We start from the raw sequence: 22,516 nt of genomic DNA, 5'->3' as shown, positions 1-22,516 counted from the left end.
ACTAAAAATAAGAAATAATGGTTTATCTATTACATTACTTAGTTCTCTTAGTACTCGTGGGTGTATGCCATCCGGACCCGGAGATTTATCTATTTTAATCTTATTTAGCCGGTTTCGCACCTCTTCTTGGGTTAGATTGGTGACCCTTAATATAGGGTTTTCATTGTTTCTTGGGATTTCACCTAGCATTTCATTTTCCACCGTGAATACCGTGGAGAAGAAGGTGTTTAATATGTTAGCTTTTTCCTCGTCATCTACAACCATTCTTTCCTCACTATTTTTTAAGGGGCCTACATTTTCAGTTTTTATTCTTTTACTATTGATATAGTTGAAGAACAGTTTGGGATTAGTTTTACTCTCCTTAGCAATGTGCTTCTCTGTTTCCTTTTTGGCAGCTTTAATTAGTTTTTTAGATAAAGTATTTTTCTCCCTATAGTTTTTTAGAGCTTCAATGGTGCCATCCTGCTTTAGTAGTGCAAATGCTTTCTTTTTACTGTTAATTGCCTGTCTTACTTCTTTGTTTAGCCACATTGGGTTTTTCCTATTTCTAGTCCTTTTATTCCCACAAGGTATAAACCGCTTACACTGCCTATTTAGGATGTTCTTAAACATTTCCCATTTATTATCTGTATTCTCATTTCTGAGGATATTGTCCCAGTCTACCAGATTAAGGGCATCTCTAAGCTGTTCAAACTTTGCCTTCCTAAAGTTCAATGTTTTTGTGACTCCCTGACAAGTCCCCCTAGTGAAAGACAGGTGAAACTGCACAATATTGTGGTCGCTATTTCCTAAATGCCCAACCACCTGCAGATTTGTTATTCTGTCAGGTCTATTAGATAGTATTAGGTCTAAAAGTGCTGCTCCTCTGGTTGGATTCTGCACCAATTGTGAAAGATAATTTTTCTTGGTTATTAGCAGAAACCTGTTGCCTTTATGGGTTTCACAGGTTTCTGTTTCCCAGTTAATATCCGGGTAGTTAAAGTCCCCCATAACCAGGACCTCATTATGGGTTGCAGCTTCATCTATCTGCTTTATAAGTAGACTTTCCATGCTTTCTGTTATATTTGGGGGTTTGTAACAGACCCCAATGAGAATTTTGTTACCATTTTTCCCTCCATGAATTTCAACCCATATGGACTCGACATCCTCATTCCCTTCGCTAATATCCTCCCTTAAAGTGGACTTTAGACAAGACTTTACATAGAGACAAACCCCTCCTCCTCTCCGATTTTTACGATCCTTTCTAAACAGACTGTAACCCTGTAAGTTAACTGCCCAGTCATAGCTTTCATCTAACCATGTCTCGGTTATTCCCACTATGTCAAAGTTACCTGTAGATATTTCTGCTTCTAGTTCTTCCATCTTGTTTGTCAGGCTTCTGGCGTTTGCGAGCATGCAGTTTAGAGGATTTTGTTTTGTTCCAATCTCCTCACTGTGGATTGTTTGTTTATTAACAGTTGATTTCCAAGTAAAATATTTCCCACATTAAGAAAATGAAAAAGGTTTCTCCCCTGTGTGACTGCTCTGATGTTTAACAAGATGCGCTTTCCGGTTAAAACATTTCCCACATTCTGAACAGGAAAAAGGCTTCTCCCCTGTGTGAGTTCTCTGATGTCTAAAAAGATGCGATTTCCGGTTAAAACATTTACCACATTCTGAACAGGAAAAAGGCTTCTCCCCTGTGTGAGTTCTCTGATGTCTAAAAAGATGCGCTTTCCGGTTAAAACATTTCCCACATTCTGAACAGGAAAATGGCTTCTCCCCTGAGTGGGTTCTCTGATGTCTAACAAGATGCGTTTTGCAGTTAAAACATTTCCCACATTCTGAACAGGAAAAAGCCTTCTCCCCTGTGTGAATTCTCTGGTGAGTAACAAAATGCGATTTCCATGTAAAATATTTCCCACATTCAGAACAGAAAAAAGGCTTCTCCCCTGTGTGGGTTCTGTTATGGTGATCAAGATTTATTTTCAATTTAAAACATTTCCCACATTCTGAACATGAAAAAGGCCTCTCCCCTGTGTGGGTTCTCAAGTGGCTATCAAGAAACCATTTCCGGTTAAAACATTTCCCACATTCTGAACAGGAAAAAGGCTTCTCCCCTGTGTGGGTTTTCTGGTGGTTATCAAGAACCCATTTCCGGTTAAAACATTTCCCACATTCTGAACAGGAAAAAGGTTTCTCCCCTGTGTGAATTCTCTGGTGAGTAACAAACTGTGATTTACATGTAAAATATTTCCCACATTCAGAACAGGAAAAAGGCCTCTCCCCTGTGTGGATTCTCAAGTGGTTATCATAATACCATTTCCGGTTAAAACATTTCCCACATTCTGGACAGGAAAAAGGCTTCTCCCCTGTGTGGGTTTTCTGGTGGTTATCAAGAACCCATTTCCGGTTAAAACATTTCCCACATTCTGAACAGGAAAAAGGTTTCTCCCCTGTGTGAATTCGCTGGTGAGTAACAAACTGTGATTTACATGTAAAATATTTCCCACATTCTGAACATGAAAATGACTTCTTTGCTTTAGGAGCAGTTTGTTTTTTAATGCCTCTTTTGTGCCTTTGATTTCCCTTAGTAGTCGGTAATGAATCAGAAGATGGGTCCTGTTTCATAGGATCAGCTGACAGATCTTTGCTGTGAATAGATGATGTTATATCTAGAGTAATGGCACTCACTTCAGTTGTATCTTGTAGGATCTCAAGATCATCAGATTTAAAAATGGAAGATGTCAGCTGTCCCTCTGATCTCCTGGTACAGTCATCTGCTAAGATAAAAAAATATATATTTTTAATAAAATATCCTTGAGTTTTATATTTTTGAACATTTCCACTTAAACTGTCCATAAAATGGCAAGCTATGTACAAAAACTGTAATTATTTACCAAGACAATGACAGTTCACAGTCTAATGGAAAACCTTATTAGATGAACCAGTAGTACGTGGTGTTCAACTGCTTGTTCATTCTGTCTCCCAAATACAGAATAAAAAGAAAGTAATCAATGTTATGTAGGTGAAAATAATACCAATTCTCATCTCACAAAAAAACAAGTCCTCACTCAGATCAACATCTGTCAATGGAAAAACAGAGGTTTCAACACTATTAGTGGCTCAAAGACTGTTAAAAGCAAAAAGTTTTCTATAAACCAATCCAGCAAAATCCACTCTCACTTCTGAGTTTTGCAGTGTGCTCAAACAACCTTTAGGATCCCTGTATTTAGCAATACTATAGTGAGAAGAATCCACTTAATTAGCGGTGTGTACCCTGAAGCACAATCCAAGCACTTATGTGTTGGGTAACAAAACGGCAAATGTGTAATTTTCACTCTCCAACATCCACTGCGTGATAATTTCCGGAAAATGACTGTGGAGTTAAAATATTCACTCTCCCTATAGATTATAACCCACAGTAAATTTATTTATAAAATGGAATCACTTTGTGGGGATTTCAACTGTTCTGATTTGCTGTCATTTAGCTATATTAGAGCTTCTGCATATGGTGTGTCCAATCTCATCTGGGCTCTGGTCCTGTTGTCCAGCTGGAGTAATCTGCTCCCTACTTCAGCCAATTAGAAAGTACCACACCCTACTAAAGCTCAAAGCATATTTCCGGAATCTGCCTGAACCAGCGTTGTTCTCCTCTGGTTCAGTCCTCTAGTGCTCAGCTCGTGGCTTGTGTATTTGTTTCCTGTTGTGACTGTGGCCCCTTTACTGACTACTCGTGTCCTAGTTCTGACCCAGATACCTGATTACTCTTCTTGCCATCTAACACCACAGAATAGCAGGCAACACCATGGTCCAAGCCTAGGGGTCCCTGTGTAAGTCCAGATTCCATGTAAGGGTGTTAAAGGGCGATGAGCAAGGCAATCCTTGGGATATGGAAAGCAGAGAATATATTGCCAAGCATGTTCATGGTGGACATCTTTTGAGCTACCAGGTGACTAAGAAAAGTGCTCCCAATACATTGTGTCTGCAAAGTACTCCAGTAAGATCTGCATTCAAATAGCTAAATGGCACTCCTTCCCTTCTGAACCCTGCCATGTGCCCGGACAGTAGTGCACAACCGTATATAGGGTATTGTGCAAAGTTGGAAAATAGTTTGGAAGATCCATTCGATTTACTAGAAGCAGAAATATCAACAGGTAACTTTGACATAGTGGGAATAACCGAGACATGGTTAGATGAAAGCTATGACTGGGCAGTTAACTTACAGGGTTACAGTCTGTTTAGAAAGGATCGTAAAAATCGGAGAGGAGGAGGGGTTTGTCTCTATGTAAAGTCTTGTCTAAAGTCCACTTTAAGGGAGGATATTAGCGAAGGGAATGAGGATGTCGAGTCCATATGGGTCGAAATTCATGGAGGGAAAAATGGTAACAAAATTCTCATTGGGGTCTGTTACAAACCCCCAAATATAACAGAAACCATGGAAAGTCTATTTCTAAAGCAGATAGATGAAGCTGCAACCCATAATGAGGTCCTGGTTATGGGGGACTTTAACTACCTGGATATTAACTGGGAAACAGAAACCTGTGAAACCCATAAAGGCAACAGGTTTCTGCTAATAACCAAGAAAAATTATCTTTCACAATTGGTGCAGAATCCAACCAGAGGAGCAGCACTTTTAGACCTAATACTATCTAATAGACCTGACAGAATAACAAATCTGCAGGTGGTCGGGCATCTAGGAAATAGCGACCACAATATTGTACAGTTTCACCTGTCTTTCACTAGGGGGACTTGTCAAGGAGTCACAAAAACACTGAACTTTAGGAAGGCAAAGTTTGACCAGCTTAGAGATGCCCTTAATCTGGTAGACTGGGACAATATCCTCAGAAATAAGAATACAGATAATAAATGGAAAATGTTTAAGAACATCCTAAATAGGCAGTGTAAGCGGTTTATACCTTGTGGGAATAAAAGGACTAGAAATAGGAAAAACCCAATGTGGCTAAACAAAGAAGTAAGACAGGCAATTAACAGTAAAAAGAAAGCATTTGCACTACTAAAGCAGGATGGCACCATTGAAGCTCTAAAAACTATAGGGAGAAAAATACTTTATCTAAAAAACTAATTAAAGCTGCCAAAAAGGAAACAGAGAAGCACATTGCTAAGGAGAGTAAAACTAATCCCAAACTGTTCTTCAACTATATCAATAGTAAAAGAATAAAAACTGAAAATGTAGGCCCCTTAAAAAATAGTGAGGAAAGAATGGTTGTAGATGACGAGGAAAAAGCTAACATATTAAACACCTTCTTCTCCACGGTATTCACGGTGGAAAATGAAATGCTAGGTGAAATCCCAAGAAACAATGAAAACCCTATATTAAGGGTCACCAATCTAACCCAAGAAGAGGTGCGAAACCGGCTAAATAAGATTAAAATAGATAAATCTCCGGGTCCGGATGGCATACACCCACGAGTACTAAGAGAACTAAGTAATGTAATAGATAAACCATTATTTCTTATTTTTAGGGACTCTATAGCGACAGGGTCTGTTCCGCAGGACTGGCGCATAGCAAATGTGGTGCCAATATTCAAAAAGGGCTCTAAAAGTGAACCTGGAAATTATAGGCCAGTAAGTCTAACCTCTATTGTTGGTAAAATATTTGAAGGGTTTCTGAGGGATGTTATTCTGGATTATCTCAATGAGAATAACTGTTTAACTCCATATCAGCATGGGTTTATGAGAAATCGCTCCTGTCAAACCAATCTAATCAGTTTTTATGAAGAGGTAAGCTATAGGCTGGACCACGGTGAGTCATTAGACGTGGTATATCTCGATTTTTCCAAAGCGTTTGATACCGTGCCGCACAAGAGGTTGGTACACAAAATGAGAATGCTTGGTCTGGGGGAAAACGTGTGTAAATGGGTTAGTAACTGGCTTAGTGATAGAAAGCAGAGGGTGGTTATAAATGGTATAGTCTCTAACTGGGTCGCTGTGACCAGTGGGGTACCGCAGGGGTCGGTATTGGGACCTGTTCTCTTCAACATATTCATTAATGATCTGGTAGAAGGTTTACACAGTAAAATATCGATATTTGCAGATGATACAAAACTATGTAAAGCAGTTAAAACAAGAGAAGATAGTATTCTGCTACAGATGGATCTGGATAAGTTGGAAACTTGGGCTGAAAGGTGGCAGATGAGGTTTAACAATGATAAATGTAAGGTTATACACATGGGAAGAAGGAATCAATATCACCATTACACACTGAATAGGAAACCACTGGGTAAATCTGACAGGGAGAAGGACTTGGGGATCCTAGTTAATGATAAACTTACCTGGAGCAGCCAGTGCCAGGCAGCAGCTGCCAAGGCAAACAGGATCATGGGGTGCATTAAAAGAGGTCTGGATACACATGATGAGAGCATTATACTGCCTCTGTACAAATCCCTAGTTAGACCGCACATGGAGTACTGTGTCCAGTTTTGGGCACCGGTGCTCAGGAAGGATATAATGGAACTAGAGGGAGTACAAAGGAGGGCAACAAAATTAATAAAGGGGATGGGAGAACTACAATACCCAGATAGCTTAGCGAAATTAGGATTATTTAGTCTAGAAAAAAGACGACTGAGGGGCGATCTAATAACCATGTATAAGTATATAAGGGGACAATACAAATATCTCGCTGAGGATCTGTTTATACCAAGGAAGGTGATGGGCACAAGGGGGCATTCTTTGCGTCTGGAGGAGAGAAGGTTTTTCCACCAACATAGAAGAGGATTCTTTACTGTTAGGGCAGTGAGAATCTGGAATTGCTTGCCTAAGGAGGTGGTGATGGCGAACTCAGTCGAGGAGTTCAAGAGAGGCATGGATGTCTTCCTGGAGCAGAACAATATTGTATCATACAATTATTAGGTTCTGTAGAAGGACGTAGATCTGGGGATTTATTATGATGGAATATAGGCTGAACTGGATGGACAAATGTCTTTTTTTCGGCCTTACTAACTATGTTACTATGTTACTATGATTTCTATTATGCTTTGTGAATAATTCCAAAGTTATCACCACATAAAGGGACACATGTCAGATTTTAAAAATGGTGCCTGATTAGGAACACAAAGCTGGCTGCAGGAAGAGGTTAAATTAGACTATTTTGGACACTACTGTAGTCGAAAACTGTAGATAATAACACACCTACTGAAATGATCAAACTCAACAGTCTTCGTCAGAAATAAAGAGTAGCTAGTGCTGAAACCTCTCTGGGGTAATTAGTGTATGGGTCTCGGTGATTTCACAATCTAAACTAGTGTAAGGTCCAATATTTCCTGTCAGATGAGTTTCAAGAAGAAATATTACACATTTAAAGAGAACAGTGTATAATAGTGCAGAGCAGAGATGTCTTAAAGGGAACCTGTCAGCAGGATTGTGCACAGTAACCTACAGACACTGTCGGGTCGGCGTCAATACACTGATTACAATGATACCTTGGTTGATGAAATCCGTCTTGTGGTTGCTGTTTAATCTGTATTTGTAGCTTTCAGTTAATGAGATTCTCATGCTTTGGGGAGGGGCTGTAGGCGGCCTGTGGGTGGGTCTGTGGAAGGGGCTTTATGTGGTGCTCTGATTACATATGCATCTGTATTGGCTTATGACAGGTCACTGATCCCTCACTGACCTGCCCCCCATTTTTATATAATGCATATAATAGTGTTGATATTATTGTTGTTAATGCCTATAATATTGTGGCTATTGTGAGGCTTAGAAAAAAATTACGGCCAGCAAAATGTCGCGGTGGCGGCATCTGCGCAGTAGTACCTATAAGTAAGAGATAGATGCTACTGGACAGACGCCGTCGGTGCCATTTTCCTGGATGTAATTTCTTTTTCTACGCATCACAATAGCCACAACCCGCAGCTCCGCATACAGCCCTGCCCCAGAGCACAAGAATCTCATTAACTGAAAACTACAAATAAAGATTAATAAACAAATATGTAAAGTGGGCACCATCAGCTATTCTAAAAATATTATATGCATTCGTGGGATCACCTCAATGCATGAAAGACCTATATCCAATAAGCAAAGAAAAGCGCATGCATAAATACAGGATCACCACTATATAAGCAGTACAAAAAAGTTTTTATTACCAAACCAGAAAAACACTAACAAATTTAAAAACATTTAAAACATCCAAAAAGGTGCATACATAATAGATCCAATTTTGCAAAATATGAAATTCACAATAAATATGTATATAATTCAGCCACTGGCTACACAGATATTCTGTTACTATAGGTTTAATACAAGGGGTTACAAACAGGTCCTGCCGATCATAATACCCTCCATAATAGCTTTAGGCACAACAAAACCTAAATGCTCATGTTATTTTACAACCTGCAGTTCCATACATTTTTACTGGGGTATATATATATATACAGTTAGGTCCATATATATTTGGACAGAGACAACATTTTCCTAATTTTGGTTATAGACATTACCACAATGAATTTTAAACAAAACAATTCAGATGGAGTTGAAGCACAGAATTTCAGCTTTCATGTGAGGGTATCCACATTAAAATTAGATGAAGGGTTTAGGAGTTTCAGCTCCTTAACATGTGCCACCATGTTTTTAAAGGGACCAAAAGTAATTGGACAATTGACTCCAAGGCTATTTCATGGACAGGTGTGGGCGATCCCTTTGTTATGTCATTCTCAGTTAAGCAGATAAAAGGCCTGGAGTTGATTTGAGGTGTGGTGCTTGCATTTGGAAGGTTTTGCTGTTTAGTAAACATGCGGTCAAAGGAGCTCTCCATGCAGGTGAAACAAGCCATCCTTAAGCTGCGAAAACAGAAAAAACCCATCTGAGAAATTGCTACAATATTAGGAGTGGCAAAATCTACAGTTTGGTACATCCTGAGAAAGAAAGAAAGAAAGAAAGAAAGCACTGTGAACTCATCAATGCAAACAGACCTGGGCGCCCACGGAAGACAACAGTGGTGGATGATCGCAGAATAATCTCCATGGTGAAGAGAAACCCCTTCACAGCAGCCAACCAAGTGAACAACACTCTCCAGGAGGTAGGCGTATCAATATCCAAATCTACCATAAAGAGAAGACTGCATGAAAGTAAATACAGAGGGTTCACTGCACGGTGCAAGCCACTCATAAGCATCAAGAATAAAAAGGCTAGACTGGACTTTGCTAAAAAAAATCTTAAAAAGCCAGCACAGTTCTGGAAGAACATTCTTTGGACAGATGAAACCAAGATCAACCTCTACCAGAATGATGGAAAGAGAAAAGTATGGCGAAGGCGAGGTACAGCTCATGATCCAAAGCATACCACATCATCTGTAAAATACGGCGGAGACAGTGTGAAGGCTTGGGCATGCATGGCTGCCAGTGGCACTGGGTCACTAGTGTTTATTGATGATGTGACACAGGACAGAAGCAGCCAAATGAATTCTGAGGTATTCAGAGACATACTGTGTGCTCAGATCCAGCCAAATGCAGCCAAACTGATTGGTCGTCGTTTCATACTACAGATGGACAATGACCTAAAACATAAAGCCAAAGCAACCCAGGAGTTTATTAAAGCAAAGAAGTGGAATATTCTTGAATGGCCAAGTCAGGCACCTGATCTCAACCCAATTGAGCATGCATTTCACTTGTTAAAGACTAAAACTTTAGACAGAAAGGCCCACAAACAAACAGCAACTGAAAGCCACCACAGTGAAGGCCTGGCAGAGCATCAAAAATGGGGAAACACAGCTTCTGGTGATGCCCATGGGCTCAAGACTTCAGGCAGTCATTGCCAACAAAGGGTTTTCAACCAAGTACTAAAAATGAACATTTTATTTAAAATTATTTAATCTGACCAATTACTTTTGGTCCCTTTAAAAACAGGGTGGCACATGTTAAGGAGCTGAAACTCCTAAACCCTTCATATAATTTTAATGTAGATACCCTCAAATGAAAGCTGAAAGTCGGAACTTCAACTGCATCTGAATTGTTTTGTTTAAAATTCATTGTGGTAATGTCTATAACCAAAATTAGAAAAAAGTTGTCTCTGTCCAAATATATATGGACCTAACTGTATATATATATATATATATATATATATATATATATATACATATACTGTATCAGCCTCCAGACCCTATACAATAGAAACTGGGCTGGTAATAGCCCTAACACAGAAGATACATGGGTCCTATAAAAGACCAGTCAAGTAGAGTTATAAACTAAGGCAAGCTAATACTTCACCCTAGGCAGTCCTCAGAAGTCGCCCCATGTCCCTGCAAGCAGCAGTGTAACCTAGTGGAGAGAAAGGACCCACGCGTTCCGACACTCTCAGTGTCTTTTTCAAGGCGAGTCAACAACCACAAGACGGATGTCATCACCAAGTATCAATGTAATCAGTATAACGGCGCTGACCTGACACTGTGTGCAGGTTACTGTGCACAATCCTGCTGACAGGTTCACTTAAAATTTAGATCTTAGGCATTTGGAAAAGGCAATGGAGAGCTTTTTTTAAGACTATGAGGGAGTTACAGACTCACATAATTGTGGTGGGATTGATCTGCCTCAATCAAACTATCATACAGAATGAACAAGTTTTCAAACGTTTTTATTGGTATTTTCAATTTTAAACAGGTAGAAATAAGAGAAAGGGGAAGGAAATAAACATAGGGTAGGGAAAAGGAAAAGAATCCCCAAGTGAAATGGGGAATGAAATATCAGGCATTAGAAAACAGACCATAAAATGGTAGCTTAAATATACTACATATATATGTCACTAACAAAGGGACGAAAATTAAATTAGTCTAGCGATGCAGTATAGTAGAAATAAGCATTAGCAGTAAAGAAAAATGTTGCTTAATAACTAGGCCCAAGAGAATAGACAAAAGTATACAAGTCAGAATTAAAGTAGCCTGTGCGATGAAGTAGAATAATAATAAGCATTTACAGTAAAGAAAAATGTTGCTTAATAGCTGGGCCTAAAAGAGAAAACAACAATATACATGTCGGATTCAAAGTAGCCTAAGTATAGAGATATACTGTATGAATATGATGCCTACTTATAAACACAATAAGTGGAATATCAGATAAAGTCGCTGAAAAGTCAATATTATATGACGCTCAGTAATATTAGTATACACGTTTTTTATAGCCTGTGAGATAAAAGTAGATTAAAGGTCGCATAATGTGTGATATAATGCCTGCCCAAGTCCCAGAGTGCACATGACACCCCTAAGACCTAGTGGAGGAAAGTTCGGTTTTGATCCAAGAAACAAACAAGTAACGAAAAGAATTAAAAAAAAAACTTTTAAAGTGGAATTAAGTTGTTACAGCTAGTCAAATAACAGATCTTTGTAGATTGTTCAACCAGAACAGTTACCCTTCAAGTTGTTGGTAGGGAACTGGATGTGGCTTCAGAGGAGTTGATTCCAATGCGTTTTAAAAATTCAAAACCCTCGTCCGGAGAGGCAACATGAAATAAACCTGACGGAAGTCTCACCCGGAGGGTTGATGATCTTGTCCAGGAGTAAGAGAGGCCTGCACGCAGTAGTTCTCTTGTGGTATGGGAAAAAACTCTCCTGTTTTGGAGAGTGACTTTAGACAAATCCTTATAAAAAAACCAGTAGCTTGTAAGGGGAAGAGAGAAATCTTGGATTTTTTGAGATACCCAAGAGCGCGTTCCTGACCCAATTTGGGTAAAAAGTAACAATGACGTCACATGACAAATCCCTGGGAAGCGTGGGTGGTCTGCGTATTCTGACAACCTTTTCTATCAGAGGGCCTTCGGTAGAGTTAGGAAATACGTTAGAGATCATTGATGATACATAACTCTCCAACTGGGAAGCCTGAATTGAATCTGGTATACCCCTGATCTTAACGTTATTCTTCCTTCTAAAATCCTCAAAGTTGTTTAAATTGGCCTTTAGAAGATCCATTTTTTTCTGAATCCCCTCCAATAATTCTGAAGGCTTAGAGATTGCTTGAGATAAGTTTTGTTCATTTTTTTCAAGTTTGTTTTTATATGCAAATGATTCTTGAGCAAGTGAAGTTCCAGTAGCTATGGTAGGGGGGATTGACTCAGTGACAGAGTTTACAGATTTTATTATCTCTTGGAAAAGCTTTTTTATAAAAGCTTGGGAAGCCTTTGAATTAAATGATTGTTTAGGATCAGGGATGACATCTTTACCACAAATATTCATAGTGGTCAAAAATGATTTGAGGAGATACACCATAAAACCCTCAGTTGGATAGTCATCAGATGCTGGGATCCCTTCCAATGTTAATAAAGCAGGGGAAGAGTTTTTAAAGCTGCGCTTTTTAGGCACTTTAGATGACTCACAGGGAGCCTCACTTGATGTAGAATATCCGGAATAATTATCCGTTTCATAGTCAGAGAAATTAAAACCTTCACTATTCACAGATGACTCGTTTGATATTGAACGCTCTGATCCCTCTAAGGATCCATTACAGCTGTTAGATATATTAGTCATTACATCTTCTACTTCTTCCCCTTCCCCCTCCTACTTTCTTCCTGTAGCTCTGTTTCTATTAAAGTAAGTAATTAGGGACTCATAAAACTCAGAATTAAACCCAAGATCATCCATTATAATTTTTTGACTCCTAGGTATTTCTTCTAGTGGTGTTTCATTGGGATTCTCTCTCTGCAGCTCTAAGATGTTATGGCAGGGGGGGCTTACAACAGTAGGGCTGTGCTGTAATTGTACTTCAGTAGTGTCATGTTTCCCCTTAATGCTGGTAAACCCAGCTAAGCCCCCTGCAGTGCTGTTGTAAGGAGATGACTGTTCATTTAAAATGGGGTAGTGCAGCACATTGCTTACCCACGCAGAAGTCCCTTGATCCTCTCCATTCTTAAGTCCGTGTGTTTTATAATCCACTCCTGTAGTAGTAGCGCATTCTTCTTTATCCAGGTTCCCTTGGTTCAGCAACCTGTCACTCCTTTCCATATGCAGCAGCGCTCCCTCTTGTAATTCCAGTGTGAAACTCCCCTGGGGCGATCCAGCTCCCTCTTTCTCTGCATAGAGCGGCATTCCTTTCTGTGACCCCTGTTCAGCGGTCAGAGTCGCGGTCTCACTCCGGGTCCCGGCAGCTGTCAGTGTCTTCGGCACAAACTCCTGTGCCCTGTGGTATAGGCTGCTCCTCCGTGCTTGGCTGGGCAGCTGCAGCTTGCCGGGCACCTGTAAAGGATGAGTCATCTCTTTGTTCTCAGCTGTTGCTTGCTTCATCCCGGCGCCCAGTTCCACCACAGCTCCCTGCTTCTTTCTGCTGCCACTCACCAGTGACAGCACCGCTGGAAGGGGAGCTTTCTTGCTGGTCTGCACCCCGGAGATCAGCTTTACAGCTGTGCAGATATACAGAATGAACAAGTAAAAAAAAACCAAAAAAAAAAAAACATTTTTTTTTATTCTATGATACAGCCCCAAAAACCACATGTAAAAGGGGAGAACTCCAACAATAAACCGGAATTGCATTCATTTATAAACCATTGGAGCTACTATGAGTCCTCAACGGAATATTAGAGAAAATAATATTGCTCCCGATTTCAGGAGAGATTGTGCAGTAATCTGAATTCCTTAGGATAAAAAACAATGTAATTTATGACGTGGAGTGAAGCCATGAAACCAGGGCTCGAGCCAACACATCTCCTGCAGGCGTGAATTAATGTATATTACAGCCATCAGCCACACACAGCTTAGAGATATATAATGGCACAGGTGTAATGGTTTTCCTGTAGCTTTCTCACAATCCTCCTTGAAGTTAGTCAGTTTAAAAAGAAATTGAAAAGTCAGGATAAAGTAAAACACTGCTGTTATTATACAGAAATTCACACTTGGCCTCACTGCACATTTAATGTTGTCGATTATAAAAGTGAAGTTTGGCCACAAAGACTGGATCTGGTCTCGTAGGGACCATATGATCACATTCAGCAGCACAGAAGGGAGAGAAGGTAGATTCATCCAATAAGATATCAGGGATCTAGGAAGCCAACAGCATCATTACCCTCTGATTTCTCTTATAGGCCCATCATAATACTTTTCTTCAAGTGATTTTCTAACTACATTCTATGTACACTGTCGTTCGACTTTGTAGTTTACAGATCTGGGCAGGTAATGGCCAGCAACTTCTAATCACAAGGGTAGGTGGATCCTCCAGGTGGTAAGTTCTATAGAAAAGGGCTTTCAATGACCAAAGTCATTAGAATAGTTTTGGGAGAAGGAGAATGTTATGGTCTTGAGGCCAAATGGTGATCACATGATTGTGATACGACCGGAATACATCACCAATAAAGCAGCCACAGCCGATGACTGAGAAGAATCTGTGACTTCTCTGCATTTAGTGGTTACTACTCACCTGGGTAGTCATATGTAGCAATCTCCTCTTTACACCACTCATCACCCCTCACATATGTCTCTGTAGTATTAATATGGGTCAGATCTTCACCCTGAAACTAATATTGTAAAAGTCACAGAAGGAGAAGTCACATCAACGATCAGCTCTAATCCGCCATCTCCACCGTTCTCATTACACAAATATAAAACATATAATACTGGTGGATAAAACAAGACTGAGCACAAGACCTTCACAGCCGTCTACACATCATAGGGAAGATCTCATGACACCGTCTCTCCATCTACCTGATGATCCTGAGGAACATTGGGATCTTCTTGTTTACAGTCCTGTGGAAGAAGAGGACGGGGACATCTCTCTGGTGTTGTCATCTTACTGGGTAAAACTGGAGGAAACACATACAGGGACTGAATTTATTCTTTACATACAGATAATTATAGGCCATGTGTATTTAGTCCTGTCTATTACCTGGTGATGTGAGAGGCTGGGGATCCTCCATCATGACGTCCTTGTACAGATTTCTGTGTCCTTCTAAAAACTCCCACTCATCCATGGAGAAATAGACAGCGACATCCTGACACCTTAAAGGAACCTGACACATACAATGATACCGTCATCCCCGATCCCTTCATAGTGTTACTGTATAATGTCCCAGCATTCCCAGCAGTGTCACCTCTCCAGTCAGCAGCTCAATCATCTTGTAGATTAGTTTTAGGATCTTCTGGTCATTGATGTCCTCATGTATCAGGGAGGTAGATGGAGTGATTAAGCTCAGGGTTCCACGCCATCCCTCAGACACAGGGTCCTGAGAGCGCTCACTAGAAATCTTCTTCACTACTGTGTAATCCTGGTTATGGAGAGACACATTAATAAATCTCACTACAGACATTTCCAGAGTCCTCACCTCTCCAGTTCTGTCCATCTGTTATTCCCATAGACAAGAATGATGTAATGTGACGTCATCAGAATCTCTCACCTCTCCAGTAAGACGGAAGAGGATCTCTAGGGTAAGGTGTAATATCCTCTCCGCCATCTTGTCTCTGTCCATATCCATCCTTGAACGGTAATTCAGAAAAATTATTTTAATATACAAGATCTTCACTGAGAGGATCCGATATTGTAGAGACCTGAATGAGAAGAAGATGAGCCGATGTGACATCATAAAAATCCTGTGTAATAATACAATTACTGGAGATAATAAGGGAAACATATGAGATTTATTATTTTACAGTATTTAGTCTTCTTCTTTACATCTACTAATAAAACCTATATATTTTAGGCCACAGACAACAAGCAGTTTCTTCCTCGGAGTCGGCAGCTGAAAACGTTTCTAATAGACTCATCTTCCATAACGCTAATTCTCGTCTCATTTACCGACACTGGAATCGGCATTAGCAATACTGCAGGAGATAATCATTACACGTGACAGGAGAAATAACTACTTCATGATGAGGACGACATCTTCATCTTCTACTACGGCTCTAGAAACATATTTGTCCAGAGTCCGTCACTGACACCGGCCGTCTATATGCAGGTTTCCCGTCTTCCCCGCACTGTAATCTTCTATCACGTTAGATCTCAGCTCTGATTCACACACAGAAGTTTGAGGCTTTTATAAGAGATTTTTTTGTAAGAACCAAGACAGGAGATATTTGATGCCAATATCTACATGTACAGGGTTTTTTGTCTCTGGATATTATTTTTTTAGCATTTTCTTGTAGGATTCCATATATTACATGAAAAACACCAAAAGAAAAAAAATTGGGGGATGGAGATACTGTGGAAATATTATATAGTGTGGGGGAACAAAAAAAAAATGCACTGTATGGTATCAACAATGGGGATAAGTGAGAATGTGTTATCTAGTGGTATTGGTGGTAGCAGATTGTGTGGCATCTTGTATTATCATAATGTGGGGAGGATATCGATACTAGGGGAATATTATACTGTGTGTGGGGCGAAGAATGGGGCACCGTCCTATTAGACTAGACTTTCTTTCACCTCCATAAAGGGGCACTTTTCCGTGTTTGTCAGAACTGTCCGAGGATTATTAGAGGTGATAGTTTTTCCCCCAAGTAGAAGGGACACCTGTGGATATTGGGGTCTTTACCTGCTACAGTTCTGGTGTGGAGCCTCCACCCGCAAAGCCGCACTCCACATAGAGAATAATGGAGCCTCCAGCACCGACCTCGGATACCTCCACGGTAAATGCTAGACTGTATGGGCTCCTTCCAGGTGTGACGTCATTTCCAGGGGCGTGTTCTGACTTAGCAAAGGAAGGAAGAGAAGCCGTCATTACACATTTGTCTGAGCCGTCTAGGAGCCCATACAGTCTATCATGTTAGGAAGTCAGCTGGCTAGACTGTATGGGCTGCAGTCAGGGAACCCGGAAGGAGTCCATATCCATACAGTCTAGGCTCAACCCCACATATATGGCTGCTCTGTGCGCACAGGACCTGTGATGAGGTCACAGGAGGGGAGGAGTCAGGGGTCACATGATCAGGGGCCTCAGTAAATGATATCCGCAGTGCAGACACTACATGGAGACTTCTCCTCAGTCAGTGAGATTCCCGCCATTATTTCCCCTCACTACTGGCACAATTACCCCGCGCCGCCTTTTCTGCACAGTGTTATGTGTGGAATGTAACGTGTGATTTCTCTGGAGACAAATAGATCCCACACATGAGGGAATTATCACCAGTTACCGAACGTCTACTATATGGCGGTATATGATTGTGCTATCAACTCCATACCAGGAGCTAAAATGATGAAATGTCATTTATTTAACCTCTTCCTGAGTCTGGCTAAGCCTCATATTCAGACATCCACCTGTCCAGTCACAGTGGGTTTTTTCTTGTTAAAAGGTTGGATGTGTTAGGCATCGAGATTCTCCCACCACATGGGGTAGCTCACAAGCCTTTTCTGCCTCTGCAGTCTCCCATTCAGGTTCTGCCACTGCGGGTGCTGCTGAGTATAGACGTTGGTCCCAGCATCTTGCTCAGGCTTGTGCTGTTCATCTGGTTACTGCTGGCTCTCCAGCCAAGTCTATGGTAACCAGCGATAGGCAGCAGCGACCGGACGCTCTGGAGTCTAAGTCAAGAGATCCCCTTACTGAGCATGTCTGTTGTGAATTCTGCTTTTGGGCTCCCTCCGGTGGTTGTAAGTGGTAATGCAGTTGTCCCTGGGCTGCAGTCTTGGACTAAAATAGGAAAGGATAGGACAGAATACTGTGCGGTCAGTAAAAAACCCTTCCAAAAATATCCACAGCAGATTATACAAAAAATTCCTCCATCTAACTAAAGACGTGGAACGTATATCTGCAACTCCAGAGAATCCTACACACAGAGCAGAAATACAATCAAAAATCCAGCACACAGCATGTGTGCCAAAGAAAAAAAACAGACACTTATCTTTGCTGAAATGGCAGCTAAGCAGGAGAAACCAGAGGTCCAACACCTCCCAAGAACCATTGACAACTGGCAAGGACTAATGAATCCTGCAAACCTAAATACCCCAGTCAGAATTGCAATCAGCAGATACACCTGACCAGGACTGCAGCCCAGGGACAACTGCATTACCACCTACCACCGGAGGGAGCCCAAAAGCAGAATTCACAACAATGCTCCATATAACAATGTGCCACATATAATGCCCCATATTCAGTTCATTATGGCCCCATAAGATGCTCCATATAAAAATGTGCCCCATATAATGCCCCATACAGTTCATTATGGCCCCATAAGATACTCCATATAACAATGTGCCCCATATAATGCCCCATACAGTTCATTATGGCCCCATAAGATGCTCCATATAACAATGTGCCCCATATAATGCTCCATACAGTTCATTATGGCCCCATAAGATGCTCCATATAAGAATGCGCCACATATAATGCCTCATACAGTTCATTATGGCCCCATAAGATGCTCCATATAACAATGTGCCCCATATAATGCCCCATACAGTTGATTATGGCACCATAAGATGCTCCATATAACAATGTGCCCCATATAATGCCCATACAGTTCATTATGGCCCCATAAGATACCAGACCTATCCATCAATGTCAATGGCTGCTCCCTATCCCCAGTCCCTCACGCCCGATGCCTCGGGGTGATCCTCGACTCTGCCCTCTCCTTCAAGCCACATATCCAAGCCATTGCCTCCTCCTGCCGTCTCAAACTCAAAAATATTTCCCGGATCCGTGCTTTCCTTGACCGCAACACTGCAAAAACGCTAGTGCATGCCCTTATCATCTCCCGCCTCGACTATTGCAACCTCCTACTCTCTGGACTTCCCTCTAGCACTCTGGCACCACTCCAATCCATCCTACACTCTGCTGCCCGGCTAATCCACCTGTCCCCCTGCTATTCCCCAGCCTCTCCCCTGTGTCAAGCCCTTCACTGGCTTCCTATCGCCCAGAGACTCCAGTTCAAAACCCTCACACTGACATACAAAGCCATCCACAACCTGTCTCCTCCATACATCTGTGACATGGTCTCCCGGTACCTACCTACACGCAACCTCTGATCCTCTCAAGACCTCCTTCTCTACTCCCCTCTCATCTCTTCTTCCCATAACCGCATCCAAGACTTCTCCCGTGCTTCCCCCATACTCTGGAACTCTCTACCCCAACACATCAGACTCGCGCCTACAATAGAAACCTTCAAAAAGAACCTGAAGACTCATCTCTTCCGACAAGCCTACAGCCTGCAGTGATCCTCAACCTACTGAACAGCCGCACAGCCAGCTCTTCCCTCTCCTAGTGTATCCTCCCCCACCCCCTGCAGACTGTGAGCCCTTGCGGGCAGGGTCCTCCCTCCTTATGTACTCGTGTGCCTTGTTATCTGCTCATGTTTAATGTATTTGTCTATATTTGCCCCGTATTCACATGTAAAGCGCCATGGAATAAATGGCGCTATAAAAATGTATAATAATAATAATAAAAAAAAAAGATGCTCCACATAACAATGTGCCCCATATAATGCTCCATACAGTTCATTATGGCCCCATTAGATGCTCCATATAACAATGTGCCACATATAATGCCCCATACAGTTCATTATGGCCCCATAAGATGCTCCATATAACAATGTGCCCCATATAATGCCCCATACAGTTCATTATGGCCTCATAAGATGCTCCATATAACAATGTGCCCCATATAATGCTCCATACAGTTCATTATGGCCCCATAAGATGCTCTTATAACAATGTGTCACATATAATGCTCCATACAGTTCATTATGGCCCCATAAGATGCTCCATATAACAATGTGCCCCATATAATGCTCCATACAGTTCATTATGGCCCCATAAGATGCTCCATATAACAATGTGCCCCATATAATGCTCCATACAGTTCATTATAGCCCCATAAGATGCTCCATATAACAATGTGCCACATATAATGCCCCATACAGTTCATTATGGCCCCATAAGATGCTCCATATAACAATGTGCCACATATAATGCCCCATACAGTTCATTATGGCCCCATAAGATGCTCCATATAACAATGTGCCCCATATAATGCCCCGTACAGTTCATTATGGCCTCATAAGATGCTCCACATAACAATGTGCCCCAATATAATGCTCCATACAGTTCATTATGGCCCCATAAGATGCTCCATATAACAATGTGCCACATATAATGCCCCATACAGTTCATTATGGCCCCATAAGATGCTCCATATAACAATGTGCCCCATATAATGCCCCATACAGTTCATTATGGCCTCATAAGATGCTCCATATAACAATGTGCCCCATATAATGCTCCATACAGTTCATTATGGCCCCATAAGATGCTCTTATAACAATGTGTCACATATAATGCTCCATACAGTTCATTATGGCCCCATAAGATGCTCCATATAACAATGTGCCCCATATAATGCTCCATACAGTTCATTATGGCCCCATAAGATGCTCCATATAACAATGTGCCCCATATAATGCTCCATACAGTTCATTATAGCCCCATAAGATGCTCCATATAACAATGTGCCACATATAATGCCCCATACAGTTCATTATGGCCCCATAAGATGCTCCATATAACAATGTGCCCCATATAATGCCCCATACAGTTCACTATGGCCTCATAAGATGCTCCACATAACAATGTGCCCCATATAATGCTCCATACAGTTCATTATGGCCCCATAAGATGCTCCATATAACAATGTGCCACATATAATGCCCCATACAGTTCATTATGGCCCCATAAGATGCTCCATATAACAATGTGCCCCATATAATGCCCCATACAGTTCATTATGGCCTCATAAGATGCTCCATATAACAATGTGCCCCATATAATGCTCCATACAGTTCATTATGGCCCCATAAGATGCTCTTATAACAATGTGTCACATATAATGCTCCATACAGTTCATTATGGCCCCATAAGATGCTCCATATAACAATGTGCCCCATATAATGCTCCATACAGTTCATTATGGCCCCATAAGATGCTCCATATAACAATGTGCCCCATATAATGCTCCATACAGTTCATTATAGCCCCATAAGATGCTCCATATAACAATGTGCCACATATAATGCCCCATACAGTTCATTATGGCCCCATAATATGCTCCATATAACAATGTGCCACATATAATGCCCCATACAGTTCATTATGGCCCCATAGACGCTCCATATAGCAATGTGCCCCATATAATGCTGCTGCTGCTGCAATAAAAAAAAAAAAGACATAATCACCTCTCGTTGCTGCTCCTCAGCGTCCCGTCTCTCCGCAGTAACTGTTCAGGCAGAGGGCGGCATGCACACTAATACGTCATCGCGCCCTCTGACCTGAACAGTCACTGCAGAGGACATGGAAGATGGGCCGGCGGTGGAACGGGGAAAGGTGAATATGAAATACTCACCTGCTCCCGGCGCGGTCCCTGGCAGCTTTTTCAAGACAGATGTCTCCGGCGCCCGCAGCGCTTTCTCTGTTCAGTGGTCACTGGTACCGCTCATTACAGTAATGAATATGCGGCTCCACCCCTATAGGAGTGGAGTACATATTCATTATTTTAATGAGTGGTACCACGTGACCGCTGAACAGAGGACCAGACCATCTGTCTGGGAGAAGCTGCCAGGGACTGCATCGGGAGCAGGTGAGAATGTGACAGTCGTCGCTCCCCCTCACCCGCCAACCCCCCCTGCTGACCATGACTCATGTATAAACCGAGAGGTGTTATGACCTGGTGGTTAGGAGCACCCGGAATGACCTGATAGTTAAACCACATACAGGACGAACTCTGGGATGTGGGGACTCTGCTGACCGCAAGCCCTAATCCTATCACACACACTAGAAATAGCCGTGGAGCGCTCCTGACCAGACCTAGGCGCCTCGTCACAGCCTAAGGGCTATCTAGCCCTAGAGAAGGAAAATAAAGCCTACCTTGCCTCAGAGAAATTCCCCAAAGGTAAAGGAAGCCCCCCACATATATAGACTGTGAGTAAAGATGAAAGACACAAACGCAGAAATGAAACAGGTTTCAGCAAAGGGAGGCCAGACTTACTAAATAGACAGAGGATAGGAAAGGTAACTTTGCGATCAGCACAAAAACCTACAAAAGACCACGCAGAGTGTGCAAAAGACCTCCGCACCGACTCACGGTGCGGAAGGGGCCACTCTGCATCCCAGAGCTTCCAGCTAGCAAGACAAAATCATGATAACCAGCTGGACAAGAAAACAGTGAACATCTTATATGGCCCAATGAAACGAGGCTTAAGCTTAGGAGAGGAAACCTTCATAGGAACGTGACGAGATGACAACCAAACCAAATCCCCAACACGAAGTCGGGGACCAACACAACGCCGGCGGTTAGCGAAACGTTGAGCCTTCTCCTGGGACAATGTCAAATTGTCCACCACATGAGTCCAAATCTGCTGCAACCTGTCCACCACCGCATCCACACCAGGACAGTCCGAAGGCTCAACCTGCCCTGAAGAGAAACGTGGATGGAAACCAGAATTACAGAAAAAAGGAGAAACTAAAGTAGCCGAGCTGGCCCGATTATTAAGGGCGAACTCAGCCAAAGATAAGAAGGACACCCAATCATCCTGATCAGCAGAAACAAAGCATCTCAGATATGTCTCCAAAGTCTGATTAGTTCGTTCGGTTTGGCCATTAGTCTGAGGATGGAAAGCCGAAGAAAAAGACAAATCAAT

At 41.8% G+C, this 22,516-nt stretch overlaps 1 protein-coding gene across 1 annotated transcript in view; it reads right to left on the bottom strand.

Moving 5' to 3' along the window:
* Positions 1-1,361: 1,361 nt before the first annotated feature.
* LOC138666502 (zinc finger protein 721-like) overlaps positions 1,362-22,516 on the bottom strand; it is a 513,630-nt gene continuing 492,475 nt past the window's right edge. Inside the window, exons 9-15 of the mRNA XM_069754718.1 lie at positions 16,432-16,532; positions 15,298-15,376; positions 14,995-15,168; positions 14,790-14,913; positions 14,609-14,706; positions 14,325-14,421; positions 1,362-2,762 (exon numbers count right to left, since the gene is read on the bottom strand). Coding sequence (XP_069610819.1) covers positions 1,486-2,762; positions 14,325-14,421; positions 14,609-14,706; positions 14,790-14,913; positions 14,995-15,168; positions 15,298-15,376; positions 16,432-16,532 — 1,950 coding nt within the window. The 3' untranslated portion in view covers positions 1,362-1,485. The remainder of the gene's footprint in view (positions 2,763-14,324; positions 14,422-14,608; positions 14,707-14,789; positions 14,914-14,994; positions 15,169-15,297; positions 15,377-16,431; positions 16,533-22,516) is intronic.

The sequence above is a fragment of the Ranitomeya imitator genome, chromosome 2, assembly GCF_032444005.1.
Source record: "Ranitomeya imitator isolate aRanImi1 chromosome 2, aRanImi1.pri, whole genome shotgun sequence".
NCBI classification, from domain to species: domain Eukaryota; kingdom Metazoa; phylum Chordata; class Amphibia; order Anura; family Dendrobatidae; genus Ranitomeya; species Ranitomeya imitator.
This window is presented reverse-complemented; position numbering and strand designations above follow the sequence as displayed.